The sequence below is a fragment of the Oreochromis aureus genome, linkage group 10 (genome assembly GCF_013358895.1).
Source record: "Oreochromis aureus strain Israel breed Guangdong linkage group 10, ZZ_aureus, whole genome shotgun sequence".
Taxonomy (NCBI): Eukaryota; Metazoa; Chordata; class Actinopteri; order Cichliformes; family Cichlidae; genus Oreochromis; species Oreochromis aureus.
The window spans coordinates 12,075,623-12,098,527 of NC_052951.1; the positions used below are offsets into that span (position 1 = coordinate 12,075,623).

Here is a 22,905-nt window from a genome sequence, read left to right on the forward strand (position 1 = left end):
CCAGCATGCAGCTTCAAAACACAAAGATGAGGAGTTGATGATGGTTTCTTGCTCATATAGAAATGGGAGGAAAGTGCAGTGAAGTGGAGCATGAGGTTAGGTGGACAGCCCCAATAGTGAAGCTCAAAATAACCTATATGCACCATTGCATGATGGGAACGCATGTATGGGACTATAAAATGCAACGAGAGATGACAAGGACATCGGAGATGTGGTGGAGTGAACACAACAAACCAACCTTGGTGAGATATCGCATCCTTGCTGCATGAAGGCACCCAGGGAGAACCACAGGCTATTAAAAATCCCAAAGTCGTTTGGAGGGTCAGGGGGGCTCTGAGGGTCTTTGGCCTCATCGTTTTCGTCCAGATGCCACTCATAAGGGCTGAAACGGCTCACCAGGAAGAGCACCACACTCACACCGATATAAGCAAAAACTATACACATCCAAATCTCATAGGCCAGTGGATCCAAGAAGGAGAACACCCCAGGCTTGGACTTCTGGGGCTTCTTAATCATAATGGAGATGCCCAAGCTCATGAAGGGTTTAGAGAAGTCTATCACTTCTTCTCGAACCAACGTTATAGTTAGTGGTGCCACAGCTATGTCAGCTCTCTGTGAAAATGGAAGGAGGCACAGACGGATTTAGTCTGACAGAAAAGAAATAATAACCAAACAAAGTGTTAAATTCTGTAAAAGAGTAAATATTGATAAACCTCAAACCAACTCAAACTGACAGCACATTCACAGAGTAAACAGAATGAACATTGTGAAATAGCACAGGTTAGTATATACTGAATAGCAGACCTGTGATAAAGCCCTTCAGAGGGGATCTGCCATTTAAAAATGAGTCACTCAGCATTTGTTAATGTCTTTGTCTCGATCCAAATCTCCTCCATGAATCAAGCGGAGGGTTGGAAGACAGAGGTGGATGAGCTTATGTAAGCAGTTCATGAAATGTGAATCAGCCTGTTAAATTCACCTCCAACAGATCCTCTGCTTTGCCTTTCAGGCTCATCAGTTAGTATGAGAAACAAATGCTGACAAATGTTTGCAGTGACTGGAACAGAATAGACTGCTGCTTCAATATTGCTTTTCTGGTCTTACTGACCGCGCTGTGTAACGTAATCCACATTAAAGAAAACTGAACACAAAGGATTCATCTCGCTGATAAATTCAGGAGGGTTATTAGGCAAAAGCAGCTGCCTATTGTTCATTGTGAATTTACGTCCCAGCAGTTAATTGACAGCAATATAAAATTAGTGTTGATGCACAAATTCAGATGAGGCCTTGTCACGGCTCATTCAATTAAAATAGACGGCAATCTTTGTCGGTCCAGCTATTAATACTGCTGTAGACATAACGGCAGAAACTACAGGTGTCAGATTGAGAATCAGGCACTGAATCACCGTCTGCATGCATATCTTTTTACATTCGCAGTCAACCGTGTGAGATGTTTTAGCATCGTTCGTTCAGCAGCTGAGGTCTCATAAAAGATGCAAATTGTCTTGTTCAAGCCAGTTCGGCTGTGAGTGATCCACGAGACACATGACAAACTCAGTTGAGTGGATTCTACAGGAGAAGGAGGGATTTCTAAAACGGACTCACTCTCCAGATAAATATGTTTATTTTTCTTTATTTTAAATTTATTCTTATGTACCGTATTTTCCGCACTATAAAGCGCACTTAAAATCCTTTAATTTTCTCAAAAATCAACACCTTATTTTTGAGGTGTTGATTTTTTGCGCCTTATAATGCGGCTTATGTATGAATTCTGGTTGTGCTTACTGGCCTCAAACCGTTTTATGTGGTACATAGGGCACAAAAATCTGTCAAAAATGTATTAGTACGACTTTGGTAAGCTACGAAGCCGGGTCTGGGTCCAAAACTCAGTTCGCTTCAGGTCCTAAAGTGAAACAAACACTGTAGCATCACAGAGAGTTAAAAACTGTCTAAATTCTTTCATCTTTAATAAAATGATCAGTATTACTGCTTTACCAGGTGTAACAATTAAGTTTAACATCCAGGCATCCATGAAAACATTAGATTTAACGGAATTAGAAGTTAGCATGAAGTTAGCTTGCTAGTTTTCACCTAAACATGATATAGCATGTTCTGACTGAGAGATTTCTGAAAGAATTAAAACGTACAGCTCTGCTTTCAATTCCAACATAAATGAATACAGAAAACTAAACAGTAGTGACTTTTATAGGGTTACTGAAGTTGGGCTCGCTGGTATATAAGGATGTACTACGTGATCGCTAGCGACATAGCTATGTTAGCATAGCATAAACACAGTAAAGCTGGAGGATAAATGCTAACTTTTTTCCACTTGATAAAAGTTATGTGAGGGTTCCTGATGTTTAGGGACAAATGCAATTGCATGGCAGGATGCTGTAAATGGACCAAACCTCAGTCAGGAGAACAACTGAGATAATCCATCCACAATACGAGGTTAGTCATTAATATACTGCAACAACATGAGAATAGAGCAGCTGCGAGAGAATTCAGCATTAATGAATCAATGGTACGGAAGTGGAGGGAGCAAGAAGAATGAGTTGAGTAAAGTTTGACTTATCTGAATGTTTTGTTTCACTTAATGCGCCTTATAATCCGGTACGCCTTATGTATGGAAACAGACCCGTTCATCGACAGTGCACCTTATAATCCGAAAAATACGGTAGTGTAAAACTGTTTTCTATCACATATGACTGAAGCTTTAAGGGATTAAATGGCTATAGACAAACTTACTTTGGTCAAGAAAAAACTTGGTTAATCTGATAAACCTGGATGTTTTACTATGTGCTTTGTGTGACGAGCTGAGTCACAAACAATGACAAAAGACTGACAGTTTACAGAAACACAGGCAGACTGACACTTACCCCATAGACTAGTTCACCCACCATCCCGTTCCACGTCTTGGTCTCTGGATCTCTGGCTCCATACTTCCCGTCGGGTACTATTGACAGCTTATACTTTATCCCCACATGTTTTGCAATTTCAGAAGCTAAATCGACACAGTAGCCTTCATATCTGTCATTCCCCTCCATCTGCATATAGTTTTTCTTGTACATCACATATGGAGCTTCCTGTTAATTAGACATAATTTTGAGTTCATGGTAAAGCAAGATCACATCCACAGTGACCAAACCACGTGGGTCACATGAGGCCTTTATTCGTACTGCTGCATGCACACGTGCAGGGCACGAACAGATGAGGGGAACATATAAATAAAGACAAACACAGGTTAAACACATGTACGGGCACGTTAGTGGAGGACTGGGGGTGGGGTGGGTGGCGGGGGGAGTAGGCCGACTGCACCGACGGGAGAAGCAAAGCATCTATAACTGAGTGCAAAGTGCAAAGCAGGATGTCGGGCCTCCCTCATGCTAACCTGATCCAGAAAATCTAAATCTGCGGAAATGGGCAATAGGTGGGGGGTTGCGTGTGCTTTGCATCAGCGAAGGCACAGGGGGCAGGACGAGCTGAATGGAGCACTTTTCCAGTTCATAAAGTAAACGTCAGTGGCAGCAGAGAGATTAAAGACATCAAACACATGGAGATTACCTCATTTCATCGAACAACTTTTTTTGAAAAAGGTCTGAATCACACCACAAAAGTAGTTTAAAGCTGGTTTAATTTGCTTTTTTAAATTTGTTCCATTACGACAATAAAATAATCTGCTCATCGCCTCGATTATGCTAATGTGCTTTGCCTCTGTGCCTTGATTGTTGTATCATTCCTCCAACATGTAACATCCAAAACATGTTTGCCATTAAAGATGAACCAGTGTCACCTTGGGGGGGATATTAAGCAAAGCTGTACTTACTTTGTCGTATGGCACGCACATGTTTTCAGAGGTTATTCAGCTTAATAGAACAGAATAAATGCGATTTCTTCATGGGAGACTGTTGGCTTTTGCTGATGTTTTTGGAGCATTCAAAAGCATGGCTCCTGTTGAACTTTAAACTTCCACATCCCTTTTGCTCCGCAGTCTTCGGTGTTATGGAGAGACAAAAATGAAAGAGCTGCACCCCAACAAAGCGAGGTAGTCCTTTCATTAAACGTTTTCTTTAATGTCATGGGAAGTAATAAAAACAACATGAAGTTAATGAGATGACTGTGATGCCTCTAAAAACAATAATTGCTTTCTGTTCAAATCAAAATCATGTCTGGCAGAGAGAAAAAATAATGCAATGGCACTACACTTCTTCATTTCTTCCCTCGCTCTAAACAACGCTTTACTTCCAGTCTAGGTAAGATGAGTATGAGTTTCCAGACACTGAAATGGGAATGCGTGACTATTCCATTCTGAATTTGTCTAAGATGCAAACATAATAGGCAAAGTCAGAAAGACAGAGAGGCCATGGTTTTAAATGTAAGATAAGGCGCACCTTATCTTACATTTAAAAATGGCTGATGATCACTAAACTGCAGCTACTGCCTGCAACTGATCTAACTGACCTCACCGCTGCTTACTCCTGGAGCGCTCTCATCCTCATTCAAATTTTTTAAGTAAATTTTAGACAAGGGATAAACAGCCAAAGGTTGCAGCCATTGGCTGTTTACATCCTCCTTGTATGCAGATCATTTCATGTCTCTGGTCCAGCATCACTGACAATTTACTTAATGAGAGGGAAACATTTTTACTTACGTATGCACTGAATGAGAACACGATGTGTATAGTTATCATTACCAAAGCCGTTATTGTGACGTCACTACTACAACAGCCCACTGTAATATAAAAAAACCAAAATGCTTTGGCACCCACACGGATACAGTTGAAACACTCTTTGTGAATCGACTGTTTCAACATGTAGTGAGTGGATGGAAAGCAACTGAAAATAAAATAATTCTACCCTCCCAGGACAGATTGCAACAAAGGACACCTTGACCTTGAGTGGCAGAAATCTTAAGGTGAAACATTTAAAACCCTGCTTGAGTGTGTACCATAATAGTAGTGACCACAATTGTTCGGTTTTCCACAGAAGAGGACTCGTTGGTGACCTGCTGATCCATTATATATACAAATTTTTCGTACTCATTCCAGTAGCCGATCTGAAAACAACACAGAGGTCCGCAGTTATTTACGAGAAGCAGAAAGACATTTTCACAGTAGACCCTCCGAGTTCACGTGAGCTGGTCGGGTCTATCTGTACAGCTGGAGACGGTGTCGGTTGCTCCTGATATATGATTTAATAAAAAGCTCATAGTGGTTCTCCTCACTTCACCTGGGCTACACTTCAGCAGAGTAGGAGTAATCTATTCCTGGCTCAGCAAATGTTCTCTTATATAACAAGAAAGCAGCACCCATAGAGCACTGGAGGACTGATAAAATTAATACCAGCAAGAAAAACCTAATAATCTAAAAATGCCTTATCTAGCCAATGCAGTCGATTTTTTTCTCTTTCTATTAATACTACATAAAAGACACACATTATGATCTAACACAAACAAAGCCTGGCTTGTTGCTGCTCAACCTGAGATGATTCCAGTAGCTGTATTATGTTTATTTCTGCTAGACTCTGATTTATTCAGCCAAGAAGAACTCTCCCATTTCTGGAAGCTATAATTCGCAGTACTCACTCTCTTGTCACTGTAGATTGTCTCACACTGTGATTGGATGAAGGGGGGGTGGGGGGGTCTGTGATGTATGTTGTCTTGTGAACTGAGCTATGTGGACATTATGGGGCCACTCCTTTAAGGTGCCAGCTTTGTGGGGGCTTCAGTGTCACGGAGCTACCGCAGCTCTTATGGGTGTCACGTGTAAGCGCGTGTGTGTTTAGTAGAGATGGACCGATCCGATATTACGTATCGGTATCGGTCCGATACTGACCTAAATTACTGGATCGGATATCGGTGAAAAATAAAAAATGTACTCCGATCCATTAAATATCAAAAAAAGCATCTCACAAAACTTGCAACACGGCATAACTCGGCTCATAACCGTAGCACGTTGCAGCAGTATGCCTCATGTGATAGAGCGGTTGTGTGTATTTGTAGCCTCAACCAGCATTTCATCTCTGAGGAAGTGATCCCAGAGAGAAGTAAAGCAAGTGTGTAAGTTCATCTCTGAATGTTTGTAAAGCATTCCCATGTTAAGCTTAACAACCGATATATGGAGCGACTGCCTCTCTCTCCCCCTCACCTTCCTGCCGCTACTTCAATCGTGAAACTGCTTAATGATCAGCTGATCGGCTTTTCTGTCGTGAGTCCGTCTCTCTTCTTTGTTTTTGGCCCACTTCGCGCCAGAAAGAGGAAACCAGCGGCTGAACAACAGCAGCACGTTTAAGCTTGATAAGCTGTTGTTAGAATTTATTTAATATTACTTTCTACATCAGGATCCTTTTCTACTTAGCTGACGGCTGATAACTGTGCAGGGGCGGATCTAGCAAAGTTTAGCCAGGGGGGCCGACAGGGCATTAACAGGGAAAAGGGGGCACAAAGACATACTTTTCTTTCTTATTCTCATTTAAAATATGTAGCTTTTAATAAATAATTATCTGAATCTTACACCAAAAGTTTTAATCTGATGTAAAATGTATAGAAGTCCATTACTATATATAGTAACTCTTAAGTCTATATACCCTAGTAAGCTATAGTACTTTTTCCTTTGGGAAGGTACCGTCTGTGAATTCTGCAATTCTGTAGAAGAAAGATTTTGAATCTATTTAATTATTCTTGAAAAATAATTTGTTTCTGTGCATTTTTTTTCACCCTGCATCAAATTAAAGTTGATTACATCGATTAAGCATCATGAGGTGGAGGGTGGGTGGTTCCCTATTTTTTTTTTTTTTTTTTTTTTTTTGCTGGGAGTTTGCAACCCTATTAGTTAGGTTGCTTAATATTTCTGCTAAGTACTCTTTAAAATACCAGAATAGGGAGGATGGAGCAGGTTTAAGTTAGGTTTTAAGTTAGGTAAGGTTTATTAGATTGATCAGTGTTGCTGAACTATGAAATATTTTGGGTGCAGTGTATTTTTTACACACAGGTATAACAGAATAGCTTTAGTGTTGTTGTTTATTTAAACTTGAGTATGAACTTATACAAAATGCAGCAAGATATTAAAAAAAACAGTTTTATTGATTAAAAAACACAATATCGGATTCATATCGGTATCGGCAGATATCCAAATTTATGATATCGGTATCGGTATCGGACATAAAAAAGTGGTATCGTGCCATCTCTAGTGTTTAGACGTTATTGTTTTCGCCTTTGGCCTGCCCGATTATACAGTAGTGTAGTACTTACTAATGTGGAGTTGTATCACAGTGTAATGGAATTGTTAAGATTCAGAAAGGTAGTCAGAAATAAAAAAAAATCTTGGCGTTAATAGTTTTAAAAAAAACAAACAAACACGCATAAAACACAATCTTTTCACCTTCAGGCTCAGGGTTGATGTGTGGGCGTGATTTGCTCCAGTGCCTGTACCTTACAAACTAATGGGGACATAGACAGTGTCCTGCCAGAGGTAGAGAAGAACAGGTCCCAATCTTTTAGCATCTAAACTAACAAACATTGACAAGCGCTACAGCTGACAACTTAACTAGCTAACTGGCTTTTCCAAGTGAGTGCACTCCCTCACAGCAGTTCCTTTAGCAAGCCAAAGGCCAAGGCACAGGAGAAGACATGTGTCCATGCTTGTAGGGTAAATGGACACGTTGTAGCTAAATGCTAATGTGTGCTGCAGCTCTTACCTCTTAGCTGTTTCTGTCCATGTCAAAAACTTTGGATCTTCTTCCTTATGCACACTTTTTTGTTTCAAAACAGTACAAAGTACAAATCTTTTTACACTGAGCCTGTAAGTGTTGCTTATGCTACTAATTTGTACTTCACTGTCATAGTTCCAGTCACATACAAGTAAATGTTGCTGCTTAACCAACTAACATCATGTTGGCGGGTTCCTGTAAAAACACTCCATTATGACTTATTTGAAAGGGTGGTGTGGTGGTTAGCGCTTTAGCTGTTAGCAATCTGTGTGGAGTTTGCATGTTTTCCCTGTGTCTGCACTGGTTCTCTCCAGGTACTCTGGCTCCCTCCCACAGTCCAAAGACATCTGTGGGGCTGATTGGTGACTCTAAATTAATTGTAGGTGTGAATGTGAGCATGAATGTTTGTCTCTCACCCTAGGACAGCAGGGACCGTCTCCAGCCTGAATTGGATAACCAGAATCGATGATAGATGATTATTTGAGAGAATTTCTTAAATTAAAATAACAAGACCTGAACACTAGTTTAAAAACTTGCATTTAAATATCCATGAATATATGTCTAAACAGTATGCTTGTGAGTATACTCAATTATTATTACATTCTCAGTAAGTGTGAGGTGATCACAATTATTCATCCATTCTCCAAAACTTCAAGCTTCCATCTGCATGGCTTGGCTGATTCTTGGTGGATATATTCCAGATCAAACTCTCAGAGGGAGCGGGAGCTTACATGATTTGAGTTGGATCAGAAAGCCCGGGCTACTGGCAGCTTCTGTCCAAATCAGTATCAACCCTAACTTATGTAGTGCCAATATGCCCAGAGAAGAAAATCCCTCAAAAAATATATGCTTCAAATTTGCTTGTGCTTGTGTAGTTATATGTAAAGCACATAGCGTGGGTCTGTATCATAAACTCAACCTGCAAAGAGTATTTTATTATAGATTTTTAAATTATGACATCCAAACCTTAGTGCTCACTTACCTTCCTGGGGCCGCCTGGTTTCATCTCGTACACGTCGATTGTGTAATTAGATCGTCGACCAAATGTGTCAAACTGGATGTTTCCTGTCATACCTTGTACTTGGACCTGCCAGGCACCAAGAAAAGCATCATACCACCTGTTCCTAACATACAGCATGTGAGCAAGCCACACGGTAACGTGTGTCATAGGGCTGTGATATAAGGCTCTGCTTCACCTTTTGGTCTCATTTTCAATCAGCTAAATCACTTCAAATAAAGACCAAGTCCATTAGGTCAGACTAACTTGGAGCACCAGAAGCAGGTTTCTTATAATTGTTTGCTCACGTTGCAGTACGTAAGGAATGGATGTATTTACAGAATAACATGGTTCTAGTAAGCTTCAAGGAATTAAATATACTGTAAAAGGCAAAAATCTTTAGCCAGCCCTCATTTCTTGGGTATTTTTTCTTTTTTTCAAACCAACAAAATAATTCTTAAAGTCCTCTTAGCTGAATCACTGAGACAGTGCAGGCTCTCAGTCCTACCATTTTGAGGGCTCTCTCTATGTCGATGCCTTGGCTCCAGGGCACTGCAGGGTTGGCGAGGCAGTCGCCCGCACTCCCCCTACGTGACACGTCCACTCTTTGCCGCCGAAGATACCGGAAGGCCTCCGCGATCACGAGGATGGCATCGTGGGTGAGTGCTGATGTGTACTGAGTCAAAGGCCAGAAGAAATCCCAGTGATGCACCAATGACATCACACAGACCCAACACAACACTGAGCTGCCGTCAGAGCAAGGTTACCGCAGAGCGCTGCTCGTGTAAAACAAGCGAGACGAACTGAACTGAATCCCTGAAATGATTCGCACTGACATATTTTCTCTGATTGAAGCCAAGTTACTACCCTCAAACTCAGAAGATGAATAGCGACGGCAGCCTTTGAAGATGTTAAATAAAAATGCAACTGCGGCAGCTTCGCCTCACTGACCTTCAGCGGAGTGTTTTTGGCTTCTGGGAATTCTCTTTCATCCAGGCGCTCCCAGCGCTGGAGGAACTGCTGGACGATGGGGCTGTCTGGGCTGATGATCTGGAAGCCTGTGATGTTGGCTCCACCAGAAAAGACCCTGTCCAGACTCATGTTGGAAAAACCCTGAGAGCAAAGAGCACAACTTGGTGGTAGTGGAGAAAAGGATCATTAGGAGAACAGGAAAAAAAAAAGACGAGAGATTTAAATCTGCTTTAGCTTGTCCACGCTGAGTAACTTCATCGATTTAATTGCACCATTCGGTTTTAAGTCTAACACAACTATATATTGAGAGAACCAAGTTTGACTGTGCTCCTGAGATGTATCCACTGAGAACATTGCACTTCTTTGCACAACGTTGCATCACACACAAGCACTGCTGCTACGAGTTTTCCACTGAGTTGTGTTGTGCTGTTTCAAGTTGTGAGCTCTCACCAGGTTGGCGAGGATATAGTGGTATCCTCTGCTGTTTTTTCCTGAGGTCACCACCTACAAATTTGCAGAAGAAGACACGGAGTGAGTCAGATTCCCTTCCAACAACACTGAGAACATTAAGAAACACGAAGACTCAGATATGACAAAGACCTCCCATTGCAGAAGAGCTGACAGAAAGAGAAAGAGAGAAGACATTTTAAAGTGACATTCGGGAGTGCAAGAGGGAGCGTGCGGGCGCATTTGTACATTTGTGCACGTTTGCATGAAACGCACACATAGTGGGGAGAAACTGTGATGACAGCGCTTGTTCCTTTCCATTAACTTCAACATGTAAAATAAGGTCAAGGCTTCGGCAAACCTCCCTCTCTCTTTTCTTGCAGCTGCCTCTGCTCTGCAGTCTGCCGCTTCCTGCTCCGCCTGTCTCAGTTGCGCACTAGACTTAATTAAACCCAAAATGTTGTACAGCACCTGTCGGAGCCAGCCGACACAGAGAGAGCTGCATCCGCCGATCTCTTTAAACTTCTTCGCCGGCTCAATCTCGCTCCCTCTCGCAGGCGCTCGGTCCCTCCATATATTCTGATTCGCCATCGAGTGTGAGGCTTCAAAAAGATACTGCGGGGGTGGAGAGTTGCTTTTTTTCCCTGTCTTTTCACTTTCTACACTCCTCCACAGTTTCGATAAGTATACTCAGCCACTGAAATCATCTAAATGTTAAATGTCCAGAGTGATAGTGATATCACACTGAAGAGATTTCACAAAGGACTCGGAAAAAGATGAGGAATATTACAACTTCACCGAAACAAGGAGAGCATCTCATTGGTGGATTTCTACTCATAGTCCTACTCATAGACAAATTATGAAGCGTTTTACTCAGAGGCTCCTATTTTTGGGGGTATTTTTTTTTAATCTTTATTTAATCAAAGGTGAAATTCTTTTGAAAGCAACAGGACTAGGACTAGATAGCATAACCAAGCATGCTTTTATTTTATGGCAGGGAACACCAAAACTCCCAGAGAGAAGCAGCACAAGCATGGACCACATAGCTGCGTTTTCATCAACACCTGTGTACTATAAAAACCTGTTTTCTGCCTAATGTCTCATAATATTCCCCATGATGCTGCAAGACTGGCCCTCTAGCAAGCTTATGGCATTTCAACATTAAATCAAAATTTTGTTTTCCAGAAATGCAAAACAATTTCAACTCCTGATCCAATTCCCTCAAAAGGAAAAACATTCCTTGAAGCTTTGCAGCTCGCTGTCTTCCAAATGGTCTCGAATAGCTTTTCATTTTCCCGCACGTGAGAGAGAGCCAGAGTGACCCGAGTGTGGCGAGCACTTAATGAAGCTGCAGCGCCTGGAGTGACTGGCTACGACTCTCGTTTGTCACACACTCAGGCAGGCGGCGCAGGACCTCACACTTCTGCGCAAGCTTTTAGTCTGGACAGAGGGCCAAAACGAAGAGAAACAGATGCGTTTAGAAATGTACCTGGCTTAGTGCGAACATGGCCGTGCCCGAAGCACTGCTTAGCTGCTAGAACAGAATCAGGTGTAAACGTTCACTGCTTACTGCAGCGCGGCGTGTAGGCAATAACTGGAGGTGTGAATGATATACTGAATTCAAAGCACTCTGAAGTCGGTTCATGGTGCATGCTTCATACTGTACCAAGTAGCACCTTCACTGCTGACTGCTACAGTCTTTTACAGCCATGATTCAAATATTAAGGCTGTGTTGGAAAGCAAATGCTTTTTTTATACGTTGCATCGTAGTTGAAAAAAAGCTTTTTTGATATACTTTCATGCACATTTGGTTTATAGATTCATCACCTAGCTTTCAAACCTGATGAAGTTTTGATTTGCAAGAGGAGAAAAAGAAAATGTGTTTACCACCTGCCTTAGCAGTCATTACTGTAGGATGGCAGCGAGCCAAGGGAAGGACAGCTATACTAAAGTTCTGACTGAACAGTTTCTGAGTGACTCTAGAAGATAACTCAAATATTATGGTTCATGATCAGAGTGATTATGCCCTTTACTATTATTACTCTTTGATGTAGTTGCATTAATATTCATTATAGAAATTATAATGAGGACAAACATAACAATTCTCTGCAGGTTTTTTCATGTGCTGTCAAGCCCTCCAATATAGTTTACAAGGAAATTTTCATTACTGTCTATTTTCATTTTCATGTATCATGCGCACTACAGAAGTTCTTGTAATTTGATTTGATTTGCCACGGGATCTGCTCCCCCCTCTGCCGGCAGAGATGTTCTGGAAAAGAAAAGGAAAGAAAGAAAGGGAAAAAAAGCATCTGGGCATAACAAATAATTTTAGGATCACGATGCTCCAGTTTCACGATCCCCTGGGATAATCGCTTTTTGTGTATATGTGAAACCACCGGAAGCCTGGATGAGGTCAGGCACTACCATCGCTGAGAACAGCAACACTTTTAGTGTCACAGGACTTATACTTTCCTCTGTGTCACAATTCATTTCTTACACAACAGCCTCCTCAAACAGCAAAGGGAAAACAAGACCTGAAGCCTAAAAGCAAAAAGAAAACCTGCAGCCCTGATTGTTCTGACTGTCTTCTGAATTTTTAATGCTCTTTGAATGGGAAGGACGGTCTACGTGTCATGCCCTCCCAACTGTTTTCTACAGTAAATGTTCCTGTCTGGGAGAGAACAGCCTCGTGCGTCTGCCACGATGCTATCCATGAAAGCTGATTCATAATATATCAGATTAAGATGTTCTGACTGTGGAAACAAAAACTGCCATGTATATGTTGTTAACATAAAGGCGCTGCTGTGAAGCTTTAACTACAAGTAGCCACGTGAAGAAATGTTTTTAGGAGTAGGTCCCCATTTAGTTGGACAAGTGAGCAAAATAACACGAAACAGGGTCTGAAAAGTGAAGCTACAGAGCTTCAAACCTGTATTTTTATGGACTTTTGCAGTTACAAAGAAGTTCTGTTGTTCAGAAATGGAAAAAATGCCCTCCAGGACCCTTAATTCATGACCTCAGTAAACACTTTCTTAGAGAGTTTATGGACTCAGTCACTACTTCAGATCTTAATAAATATAATGTGTATAAATTTGTGCTGTCAGCGTTAATCTCGTAAAAATGACGTTAATGCCATAACTGCATTAAAGCGGCGTCAACGCGTTAGCGTGGTTAGCTTGTTAACGCGTCAGCGCCGTCCTGCCCCATGCACGGGGTGATCTGTGTTAACTTGCCGACGGAGATTTGCTGCGTTAATGCAGTTATGGCGTTAACGTCATTTTAACAAGATTAACGCTGACAGCACTGGTATACATACATGGAATAAATACAATATGTATTACACAAATAAACTTAATTCTGGTTTTTATACCAGCGTTGGTATTGGTATTGTTACACTTTGGAGACAGGTACATTTACATTCCAGCTCTCCAAAAACCCAGCTGATGATGATTCATCTCATAAGTCATGGCACACTTCTCTCTGCTATATAAGCTGCCTTTGTAGGTTAAAAGTATCAGTATCGTTTTTGGTATCTGCAGCACTGCCCCCGTTTTTACTTGGTAACGTATTGTTAAAATTTGCAGTATTGCACAGCACTACTGGCTGCTGACGGTAGATTCAGATCTATCAGACAGATGGAAGACAGAATTATACTGAACTACTAGTTAACTGGCATCAATTTTGTAAAATATCAGGCTCTTCTTTAAGTTGAGCTCTCATTCCACAACCGATGTCCCATCTTAGCAGTTAGACGCTGGCATATCAGCAGGATATCTCTAAGTGCAAATATGAACTGATTTTTAAACTGCGTTGTTAAAAATAAAACACAATGCATCATCTTCCAACCCACGCTGGTGCATTACAATCAAATGAATCATAGCAAACAGACAGATAAACTCAGCACGCAGTCTCATGTTGCATCCACACATTAGTATTCACCTCTTGGTTGAAGGCATAATCAGAAATGTGGGTTCGTCTCACTGCACCGTGGAGGAGACAAACTGTGACTCCAGAATACAGATAGAGACTGAGTGGTTGTTTCAGGTCTCAATTATATTTGTTTGTCTGCCCTCAGGGCTCCTCGGGTTCGCATGTGTGGATGAGCAGGTCTGTGCTTTGCTTTCTGTGGCTTGCCTGAGCTGGGCCGAGCTGCAGGGCCATCAGCCTAAAAATTCCTTGGAGAATTCACTTTAATTAAGCAGGCTGGAGCCATCCAGTCCTGCACTGAGCTGGATGGCTGCCCAACAGCCATCCAGCCTCTTTTCCCACTGATGGAGACTTCTTTTTTTTTACAGTGATTTGTCATCTACCTTCTTCAGAACCACAAGTTAATAACTGTCCTCTTACACCAGACAACTAATTACTGCTATGCTACTCAAAAGAGGGCAAAATGTGAGGAGGGATTTAACTGTCACAGAAGCGTGCATGGACTTACCTGTTTACAGTCTGTTTAAGCTGCTGATTCTTTCATTTGTAGTAGCCAACAGCTACACATTTCTAAACTTCACACAGCCGTCTTATTGAGTGCCAGTTTGAACAAAACAAAAAATGTCTATGAAGTTCTAATGTTCTCACTATCCTCTCTGCAGCTGAGCACCTGCCAACTCTACCATTTGCATGCGTCTGATGTTGTTTTTCATTTGCTTTGCTTTTAATTTACACTTCTCTGGGGTCTCTTTTTGGAGGCACGGGCTACAAAGAGGCCTTCTACAAAAACTTGCTCTGTTACACTCTCTGTTTTCCTTTTTCAGAAGCCATGTTTCCTTTTTGCAGTCAAAGTTAGGCAAAAGAAAATGAAGGCACAGATAGCTCGCTTGTTGTGGTTATTTGAAGGGCATTACAGTTCAAGTTGGGACATCACACACTTTTCATGTCGCTCTTTTATATTTGTATTTGTCGCTCAAGTTGAAGGTTCATAAAGTAGACGTCAATGATAAAGTAAGAAAGGCCAGTAAAAGAAAGAGGAGAAAGGATAATACACTAAAGGTGCTTTGTCCTTGTGTGTAATATAGACACACACACTCTCACACACACACCTATGTCTTGGCTTGTCTCTGTGTTAGACAAGCTTTCTTGTAATGTCTTTAAATAGCTCTTCTTTGGATTTTGGCTACATTTTGTTCTCTTCTCTGTTTAGATGATCTCACTCTGCTTCAATAATGTTAACATCCAGGATCTCCATTGTGTGTTTTCTATCCAGATATGCTTTCACTGCACAGACAGTGTGTTTATGATCATTGTCATTCTGAAAAATCAAGCTGTTGCCAAGATGTCCAACCCCACTGGCTGAAATGAGCCTGCACTGTGTATCACAAATGGTTGCAGAGACTCACTGTTGTACCTCTCTTCCGACCTCCTGTGGACTAACTGACAACAATCTGAACCAGAAATATAAAACTTCATCTCTCCATCAGACCTGTTGCTTCTGATTTTAAGTTCTTGTGTAATTTGGCACAATTCGGCTTTTCTCCTTGTTTCCCTTCCTTGAAATCCACCCTTCCACTGAGACCATTTCTGCAGAGGCTTTTGTGAAAAGTAGATCAATCATCTGAAAGCCCAGATGCATCTCTGACTTGTCTTTTTTTCCCTGTTTCTCAAGGACATGACTTTTAGATACTGTAGATAAGCCTGCCACTTATCCAGTTTCCTCACTGCATATCATTCTGAAAGATGTTTTTCGTTCTGGGAATTGCCTCTCTGATGCAAAAATGCAATTTTATGTCTATTAGACAGTTTTATCTTTGGCACTTTTGCAGGAACAAATTATATGTTTTTGCAACAGGCTGTTAGTTACAAAGTGCCCAAAGAAACTACAATTTAAAATGGGTTCTTCGGTATCTGCTATCTGTAGACACAACACCGGTTCATCCCTTGAGTTAGGTGCTATTTCTGCTTGAATGAATTCAGCGGTCAGTGGTAAGGGACAAAAAAAATGTACAAGACTGGACTGAAAATGGCTAAAAAAGCAGCCAATACCCAAAGAAAAACTTTTCAAGGTCTTCAGCAAGCCTGGAGAACTATTTCTTAAGAGTACTTTAAAAAATTACAAGAAAGTCTTGCTCCTTGTAAACAAAATATAGAGAAGCAAAGTTTGGTTTGAGACTTTTGCACAGCCCTATTTATATACATATATATATAAAAAGATATAAAATCTCTAAGACGAGCTGTCTTACCAACCACTGATGCACAGGCTGTGAGTCGCAACCAGCAACCTGCTGACTGTTGCCTCACACTTAAAGACTGAGTGGGGGACGAGTGTTTGCTGTTTCTCGGTTGGGTTGTCAGGAACTCGTGTCTGCTACATCAGCGTCTTCTGTCAAATAACTTTTAAATACTTACTGGCGCAGGACAGCTTTCTTTTCAATTTCAGCTTATTTTTGTCAGCGACTGAAATACAATTTATCTTTATGTTTTGTATTTCAGTTGCCATATTTTCAGGTTTATTTCTTTTTATTTCTTGTGCTTGCATTTTTATCCAGACTGTGTATTTTACTGTGTATAATATTAGTTTGCTGTAATGCACTGTAATTATTTCCTGAGTTAGCATAGCCTGAGGTCATCTTATCACTGTTAAAGCTGCTTTTTATTATAAATCCAATAACAGCAGTCTAGACATTTTGCCATAATGTTCACTCCATATGTGTCTCGCTCACTTTTCACAGACTCCTTTAAATTAAACATACGCATGGTACGTTCATTGTAAATAATGGTGCACTGACTGTATCTCACAATCAGGCAATCTGTGCATCTTTTCAGTGTCTTTACCTTCCAATAAAAAAGGGCCTTGAAGCAACTGCTGTTGTTTGTTGGCGCTATAGAATTGAATTGAACTGAACTGAATTGAGTCTTTAAAGGATAAAGCAGACATACAAAACACATTTCCTATATCTGAAGTATTAGTAAAACCAGTGCTTTGCAGTGCTTTCATTTCTTCTTTTTTACGGGTGTACTCGCTAACCATCCTGGCATAATACTGCTCCCAACTGACTCCCTGTAGTCTGCACAAATGTGCATTATCAAATGTGTGCAGAGCTTGGCCAAAATCAACACTGCTTGACTTGAAAATGTTCCCTCTAATTACATTTTTTTTTTTTTTTTGCAAGAACCTTGTTTTCAAAAGTGTGTGGCGCGTGGAAGTGTGGAAACAGACCCCCTGTGATCAAGGTGTGGTAAAATTGTCCTATCATTAGGTTATACATACACCTACAGTTACATTTTTAGAGATGTACATTGTGTGACATAGGCAGTATCACTCACACTGTTATGATTTTGCCTATGCTATCTGACATGTCCTGTCCCACCATTAGCTGGTCAGGATTATAGCTACAAATATCAATACCTTTAACAGCAATTCCCAACAAAGCAACAGTCAAAACTGCAATTTCCCTGATTATATAATAATGCCCCTATATATAGCATAATCTCATTTAACCTCCTAGGACCTGGCACCCACATATGTGGACACCACATTTTGGGATGCCTAGACCAAAATAATACACTTTGCTCTACAAGGGCCTGATATCCAGTTACGAGGACATTATACTGCCACTGTTCTATCGGAACTTAAAACGAACGTCCTCCTATGTGGATCTCATTTCTGTCAGAAACAAAAATCAGGTAAAAAAAAAATAAATCTGGAAATTCTTTGCTTTTACATTCATCAGGTCCCAACGTGCCCAAATATCAAAGAGAAATTAAAAATGCATGCCATGGAAGAGTTCGGGCCTTAGGAAGTTAAATAAAGCATTTTGCTTCACTCTCCTACTCACAGGGTGTGGAATTCCAGTGCACCTCTGGGTGTTCAGCACTTCTCCCATTTCCCTCCACAGCACCAGACAGGGAGAGTCACAATACATGGCTCAATTCCCACAAGCTCTCTGCCTTTCCAGTCTTTTTATCTCTCCCTCTGACTCTTCCTCTGTCTGTCAGCTGTGCAGGAGGAGGCTGGAGGTGATGGGTCCTCTCTTAGAGCGATAAGAAATCCACTGTGCTTCTATTATTGATGAGAAGCCTTAGAGGTGTTTATCGCTCCGTCTTTACTTTACTGAAGAGATGAGCAAACTGATACTTTTACAGGTGGTGAGAGAGCCAGCAGAAGACCAAAACTCCCACAGCACATTTATCAACAAATAAAGCCTAGAAGAACTGAAACTGCCTCCTTGACTACAGCATCTACCGAACAGCAGATGTTTGCAAATAAAATGTATTAATGATGAGTTTTATAATATCCTGACAGAAGGCATCAAAAGATTTCAATAATAATTCTTCTGATTACTGCCTCACAGATTAAAAACTAAATCATGTCCACAACGATTGTTTCCTGATGCATGAGTGATCGCAGTTGTGTTTGCTCACTCCTGCCTTTGTGAAAGATCTTCCCTCAGGCTAGGAGGGTAGGCTATTTATAGTAGGCTCATTGTTGTTGCTGTTATGGGACAGTGTGTCCTACTTACACTGGGAGCTGATATTACATTAAAGCAAGTGTTGATGTCATAGCTCGTATAAGGAATCATTCTCAAGAGACACGGGCCTGCCTTGCCACTCTTATGCATCTGGAGAGATACTTGTCTGACAGATGCTGCCGACAAGGCAACGATTCACATTAAGCCACCGCAGAAGAGAGGTTATGATTGGATCGGTCAGATCTGACACAGAGTGACCACCGTTGTATGACTGGATAAGTTGAATCTAATACGGAAGCAATTTGAGAACACTTGAAGAAACCCTGGATCTAAATTTGAAGGGCAGGGAAAAGCAAACTTCTCTTGATTAATGAAAATGTTCGGCACTGTCACTAAAAATAATCCCCCGCATCAGAGGAAATGAAGACAGATCTGCAGTGAAGGTCAGAGTAAAACTCATAAGGCCTGCAATAATGAGGATCATTATGTAGAGGGCAGAAGCCTTTATACACAAATATCTCAGCGAAGAACAGAAGGCTAAGATGTGCCCAGGATTAATGGTTCAAATGCACACAGCACGCACACACACACACACGCAGACTACATGTGGGCTTAATGGCCTTTGTTAACTCTGCTGTGCAGCTGTGTGCAGCGTCTGGAAAAAAAACCAACAACTTTCTGCTGTCAGATTGGTCACTGTTAATCCTTGTGTCTAAAACAGCAGCGTTTGCCAGTAAACACAAAAATGAGCCATGTGACGGTTCAAATACAGACTCACATGATCAGATTCTTACATTTAGTGAGAGTTTAAGTTTAGACAATCAAAACTACTCGATGACTGCATGATTAGCGAAAAATCTGCTTCATGGTCAAAAGAAACTGTATGCAGGTAAATGATGGGACATGAACACATGTGCTCCGTATGCCTGAATCTTTCCAAGCCTGTTTTCCTGCAGTAAACAGTCCGTCTGGAGATCTGGAGTGTGGAGCCCCTTTGAGTGTGGTGGACTCTTCAAGTTCAAGTCATAAAAGGATGGACATTATTTAATCAGCTATGATAGAGGCCAAAATGATGATCAAAGTCTGTTAAGAAATTATCTGCATTTACACCACACAAGGAAGGATGCATCCATTTTTCCAATACATTTACATTTTTCCAATCTTCTGTTTTCCAAATCCATTTTCATCCAGTAAATAAACAGTTTCTGAAAGCCTGTTTTGTCCCAATAATCAAGCCACATTCAGAGTCCCCTTTCTTCACCATTCTAATGCCAGGTTTGAACTACAACGGGTCATCTTAAACATGTTTACATGCCTAAATAAGTTACTGCCATATGATTGGCTGATTCTATCCCAGCTATCATAGGGCGAGAGGTGGGATGTACCCTGGAAGGTCGCCAGTCTGTTGCAGGGCTAACACAGAGAGACAGACAGTTTTGTTTATATAACTCCAAATTACAACAGCAGTCACCTCAAAGCACATTATAGTGTAAGGTAAAGACCCTACACTAATACAGCGAAAACCCTAACAATGAGACAACTCGCTATGACCAAGCACTTGGTGAGGAAAGAAAATCTTCAAAACAATAGTGCAAATTAATGCCCAACACTACTGTAGCTACAGTCTATGGGGCAAACTCATTTGCAACTCGTCTAATTTTGGCACACCTCATAAACAGACTACAGTGTCTCACTTGAAAGGAAAAAGCTTTAAAAGTAATAAGTGTGCAGTGCAGTCGACAGCTACTCAGTGTTAGCATTACCTTCATTCTGAGCCTGTGGAGATAACATCAGCAATACTCTACTATTTAGCTTCACGTACCTCAAGAAGGCGTACACTTAAAAATTCATTTGCAAAATCTAATGTACTCACATGTGCACCAAACTAATCCCCCAAATGAACACTAATGATCTTCTGAGTAGATAGGAAAATTCTCAGTTAACCCTCATTTAATACGTTTCTGACAATGAAATATTCTCTATGGTGCAGTCACAGAGAGCAGCACACATTAGCAAACACTGAACCTGAATCAAGATTCGTGTGGGAAAACTGTAGCCGATGATCACCTAGGAAACAAGGATGAGAGAACTGTTTAATTCCTCCACGTGAATTAAGCCCAAGTGACCTCAAACAACGTGCATACACACACACACACGTGTGTGCACAGACACACACACAAAACAACAAATAACAAGCCTTAATTTAATGTACCGCCTTGCCTATTTTAAAATCAGTTCTAAATGAGAGTGTCAAGATCTGAGGCAATCTTCACACATGTCAAGTGTTTAGGGTAATAATGAAAAAGGAATGAAAAGTGGGGAGCGGACCAAGCTAGGAGAATGGCGTGTTTTACTGGCAGTGTAGCAAGAAGTGGCGCTTGCAGCAAAAAGTGGGAAATAGCATGTTTCCTCCTTTAGAAACAATGGAACAAGCCGAGTCATGAGGCTGGAGGAAGAGTATATTTCTGAGGCAATCTTAGATTTACTTCCTGATATTCGAGGAAAAGAGATTTGTTTATTTTTTTAAGCAAGGCTGAATTGGCACTTTGCAAACTGAATACCTGCTCCAGTATCAAGTTGATCCTGTCCACCTCACAGTCGATGAGGAAGCGTTTCTCCTGCCGGCGGTCCATCTCCTCGATGATGCGCCTGTACTCTGTGGGGTCCACAATGTTCCCCACCGAGCGAGCTGTCACCTGCCAGTTATTGGCTACAGCAGACTCCATGATGGCTTGGAGGATTGCAAACCCTGGAGGAACAGAGGGGAGAGAGCTCCATCACACAACTGTCTTTTTGGATTTCAGAGCACACAAGAAGGAAAACGTGCTCAGAATCCCAAACTCCCTCTGTGCTGAAAAAAACAAAAACAAGGATATTGTGGCTTCCAGCAATGGTTTGTAACCAGTTTATTGTCATAAAGAATGTAAACTATTAACTGATAATGCATTGTTAACATGTTTAAACAGTACCAATCATCTTGTAGGCACCGCTTGCAGGGAGGAAAATAAACGTGAGAGAAAAAAAGCGTGAAGCAAGTAAACAAAGAGGCGCGCTTCAGAGTAAAAACTGAGCTGTACTGGGGCAGCAGTCAAACAGTCTCCTGATACTGAAATATGAACAGCTGCTCGAGTGGATGGCTAGAAGAAGATCTGTTGCAGGGGGGGTTTTTTGTTCTTTGTTTGATTTGCATTTTTTTTTTTTTTTGCCAGTCTAAATTCTGACAAACGTTCAACACATTTCGCGTAAAGGTGGTAAGAAAAGCTAAAATTTGAGCTGAAATTAGAGATGCTTGGGAGCTCTTTCTTTACACTGCATATAAATTAAACAGACACGCTCTTGTAATTAGGCCTTTCCGGAACGTGCAGGTACAAGATTAATGAGTCTCTTCAGAATTAATATCAGGAACGGCTGCCAAATGTTTAAAAGGATCGTAAAAGACATATTTGACAGACAAAGCAGATTCAAGAGGCTCCACAAAGAATCCCCACAACCGATTAGCTTAAAGCTGCAGTTCTTATAACAAAGATAGATGCATTATAGAGCATAATTAACCATTAACTGGGAAATGACTGAGCTGTCCCACGCTGCCTTAGCAGTTTGTCACGGGAGGTCATCATTGCTATCTCTTCCCTGGTAGACTGAGGAATTTAAAGTTGCAGAAAGGAAAAACGATATGGAAGAGAAATGTCTGTGTTTCTGTGTATTAAAATTCACCCATGAAAGCTGCAATGCAAAAGTTTTATATTTTAATATTTCTTTTTCAAAAATCAGGGGTCGCAACAATAAGATATGAAACATGTACCTTAGCAGATGCAGTGAAATAGACGTCCTAAAGCATAGGTGTCAAACTCTGGCCCGTGGGCCAAATTTGGCCCGCAGCCTAATTACATTTGGCCCGCGAAGCCATACCAAATTATTATTAGAGCTGGCCTACTGCTATTATACAGCTAATATATATATTGTTTAGTATTAAGCTTTGCTTGTTCCATATTCAGTTTTTCAGCAAAACTTGTTTGAGTCCATAAGAAGAGATTCATTCTTAAATCTGGAGGAAGAATTTTTTTTCAATAAATATTAATGTTAGCCCGCGACCTTGTTCCAGTTTTGAATTTTGGCCCACTGTGTATTTGAGTTTGACACCCCTGTCCTAAAGGATCCAGAAAGCACAATTGGTGCGACTCAGTGTATTTACTTTGCAGAGCTTACTGCACCTCGGGATGAATCAGTGGCTGAGGCACATGAAAGAAAGACGCTGAGCTAAGAGTAAGTTGGCTGAGCGGTGGCACATTAAAAGCATAGACTGTATATAAAAGAAAGCCACATTGTTATAATGGAGTGTGGTGGTTTACTAAGGAGATTAAGGACTGGTGGTCAGCAGTCA

At 41.1% G+C, this 22,905-nt stretch overlaps 1 protein-coding gene across 1 annotated transcript in view; it reads right to left on the reverse strand.

Moving 5' to 3' along the window:
* Positions 1-22,905, reverse strand: part of LOC116330300 (glutamate receptor 3-like) — a 79,214-nt gene that overhangs the window by 23,264 nt on the left and 33,045 nt on the right. Inside the window, exons 4-11 of the mRNA XM_031752566.2 lie at positions 21,086-21,273; positions 10,126-10,179; positions 9,655-9,816; positions 9,212-9,379; positions 8,689-8,793; positions 4,948-5,055; positions 2,880-3,086; positions 239-612 (exon numbers count right to left, since the gene is read on the reverse strand). Coding sequence (XP_031608426.1) covers positions 239-612; positions 2,880-3,086; positions 4,948-5,055; positions 8,689-8,793; positions 9,212-9,379; positions 9,655-9,816; positions 10,126-10,179; positions 21,086-21,273 — 1,366 coding nt within the window. The remainder of the gene's footprint in view (positions 1-238; positions 613-2,879; positions 3,087-4,947; positions 5,056-8,688; positions 8,794-9,211; positions 9,380-9,654; positions 9,817-10,125; positions 10,180-21,085; positions 21,274-22,905) is intronic.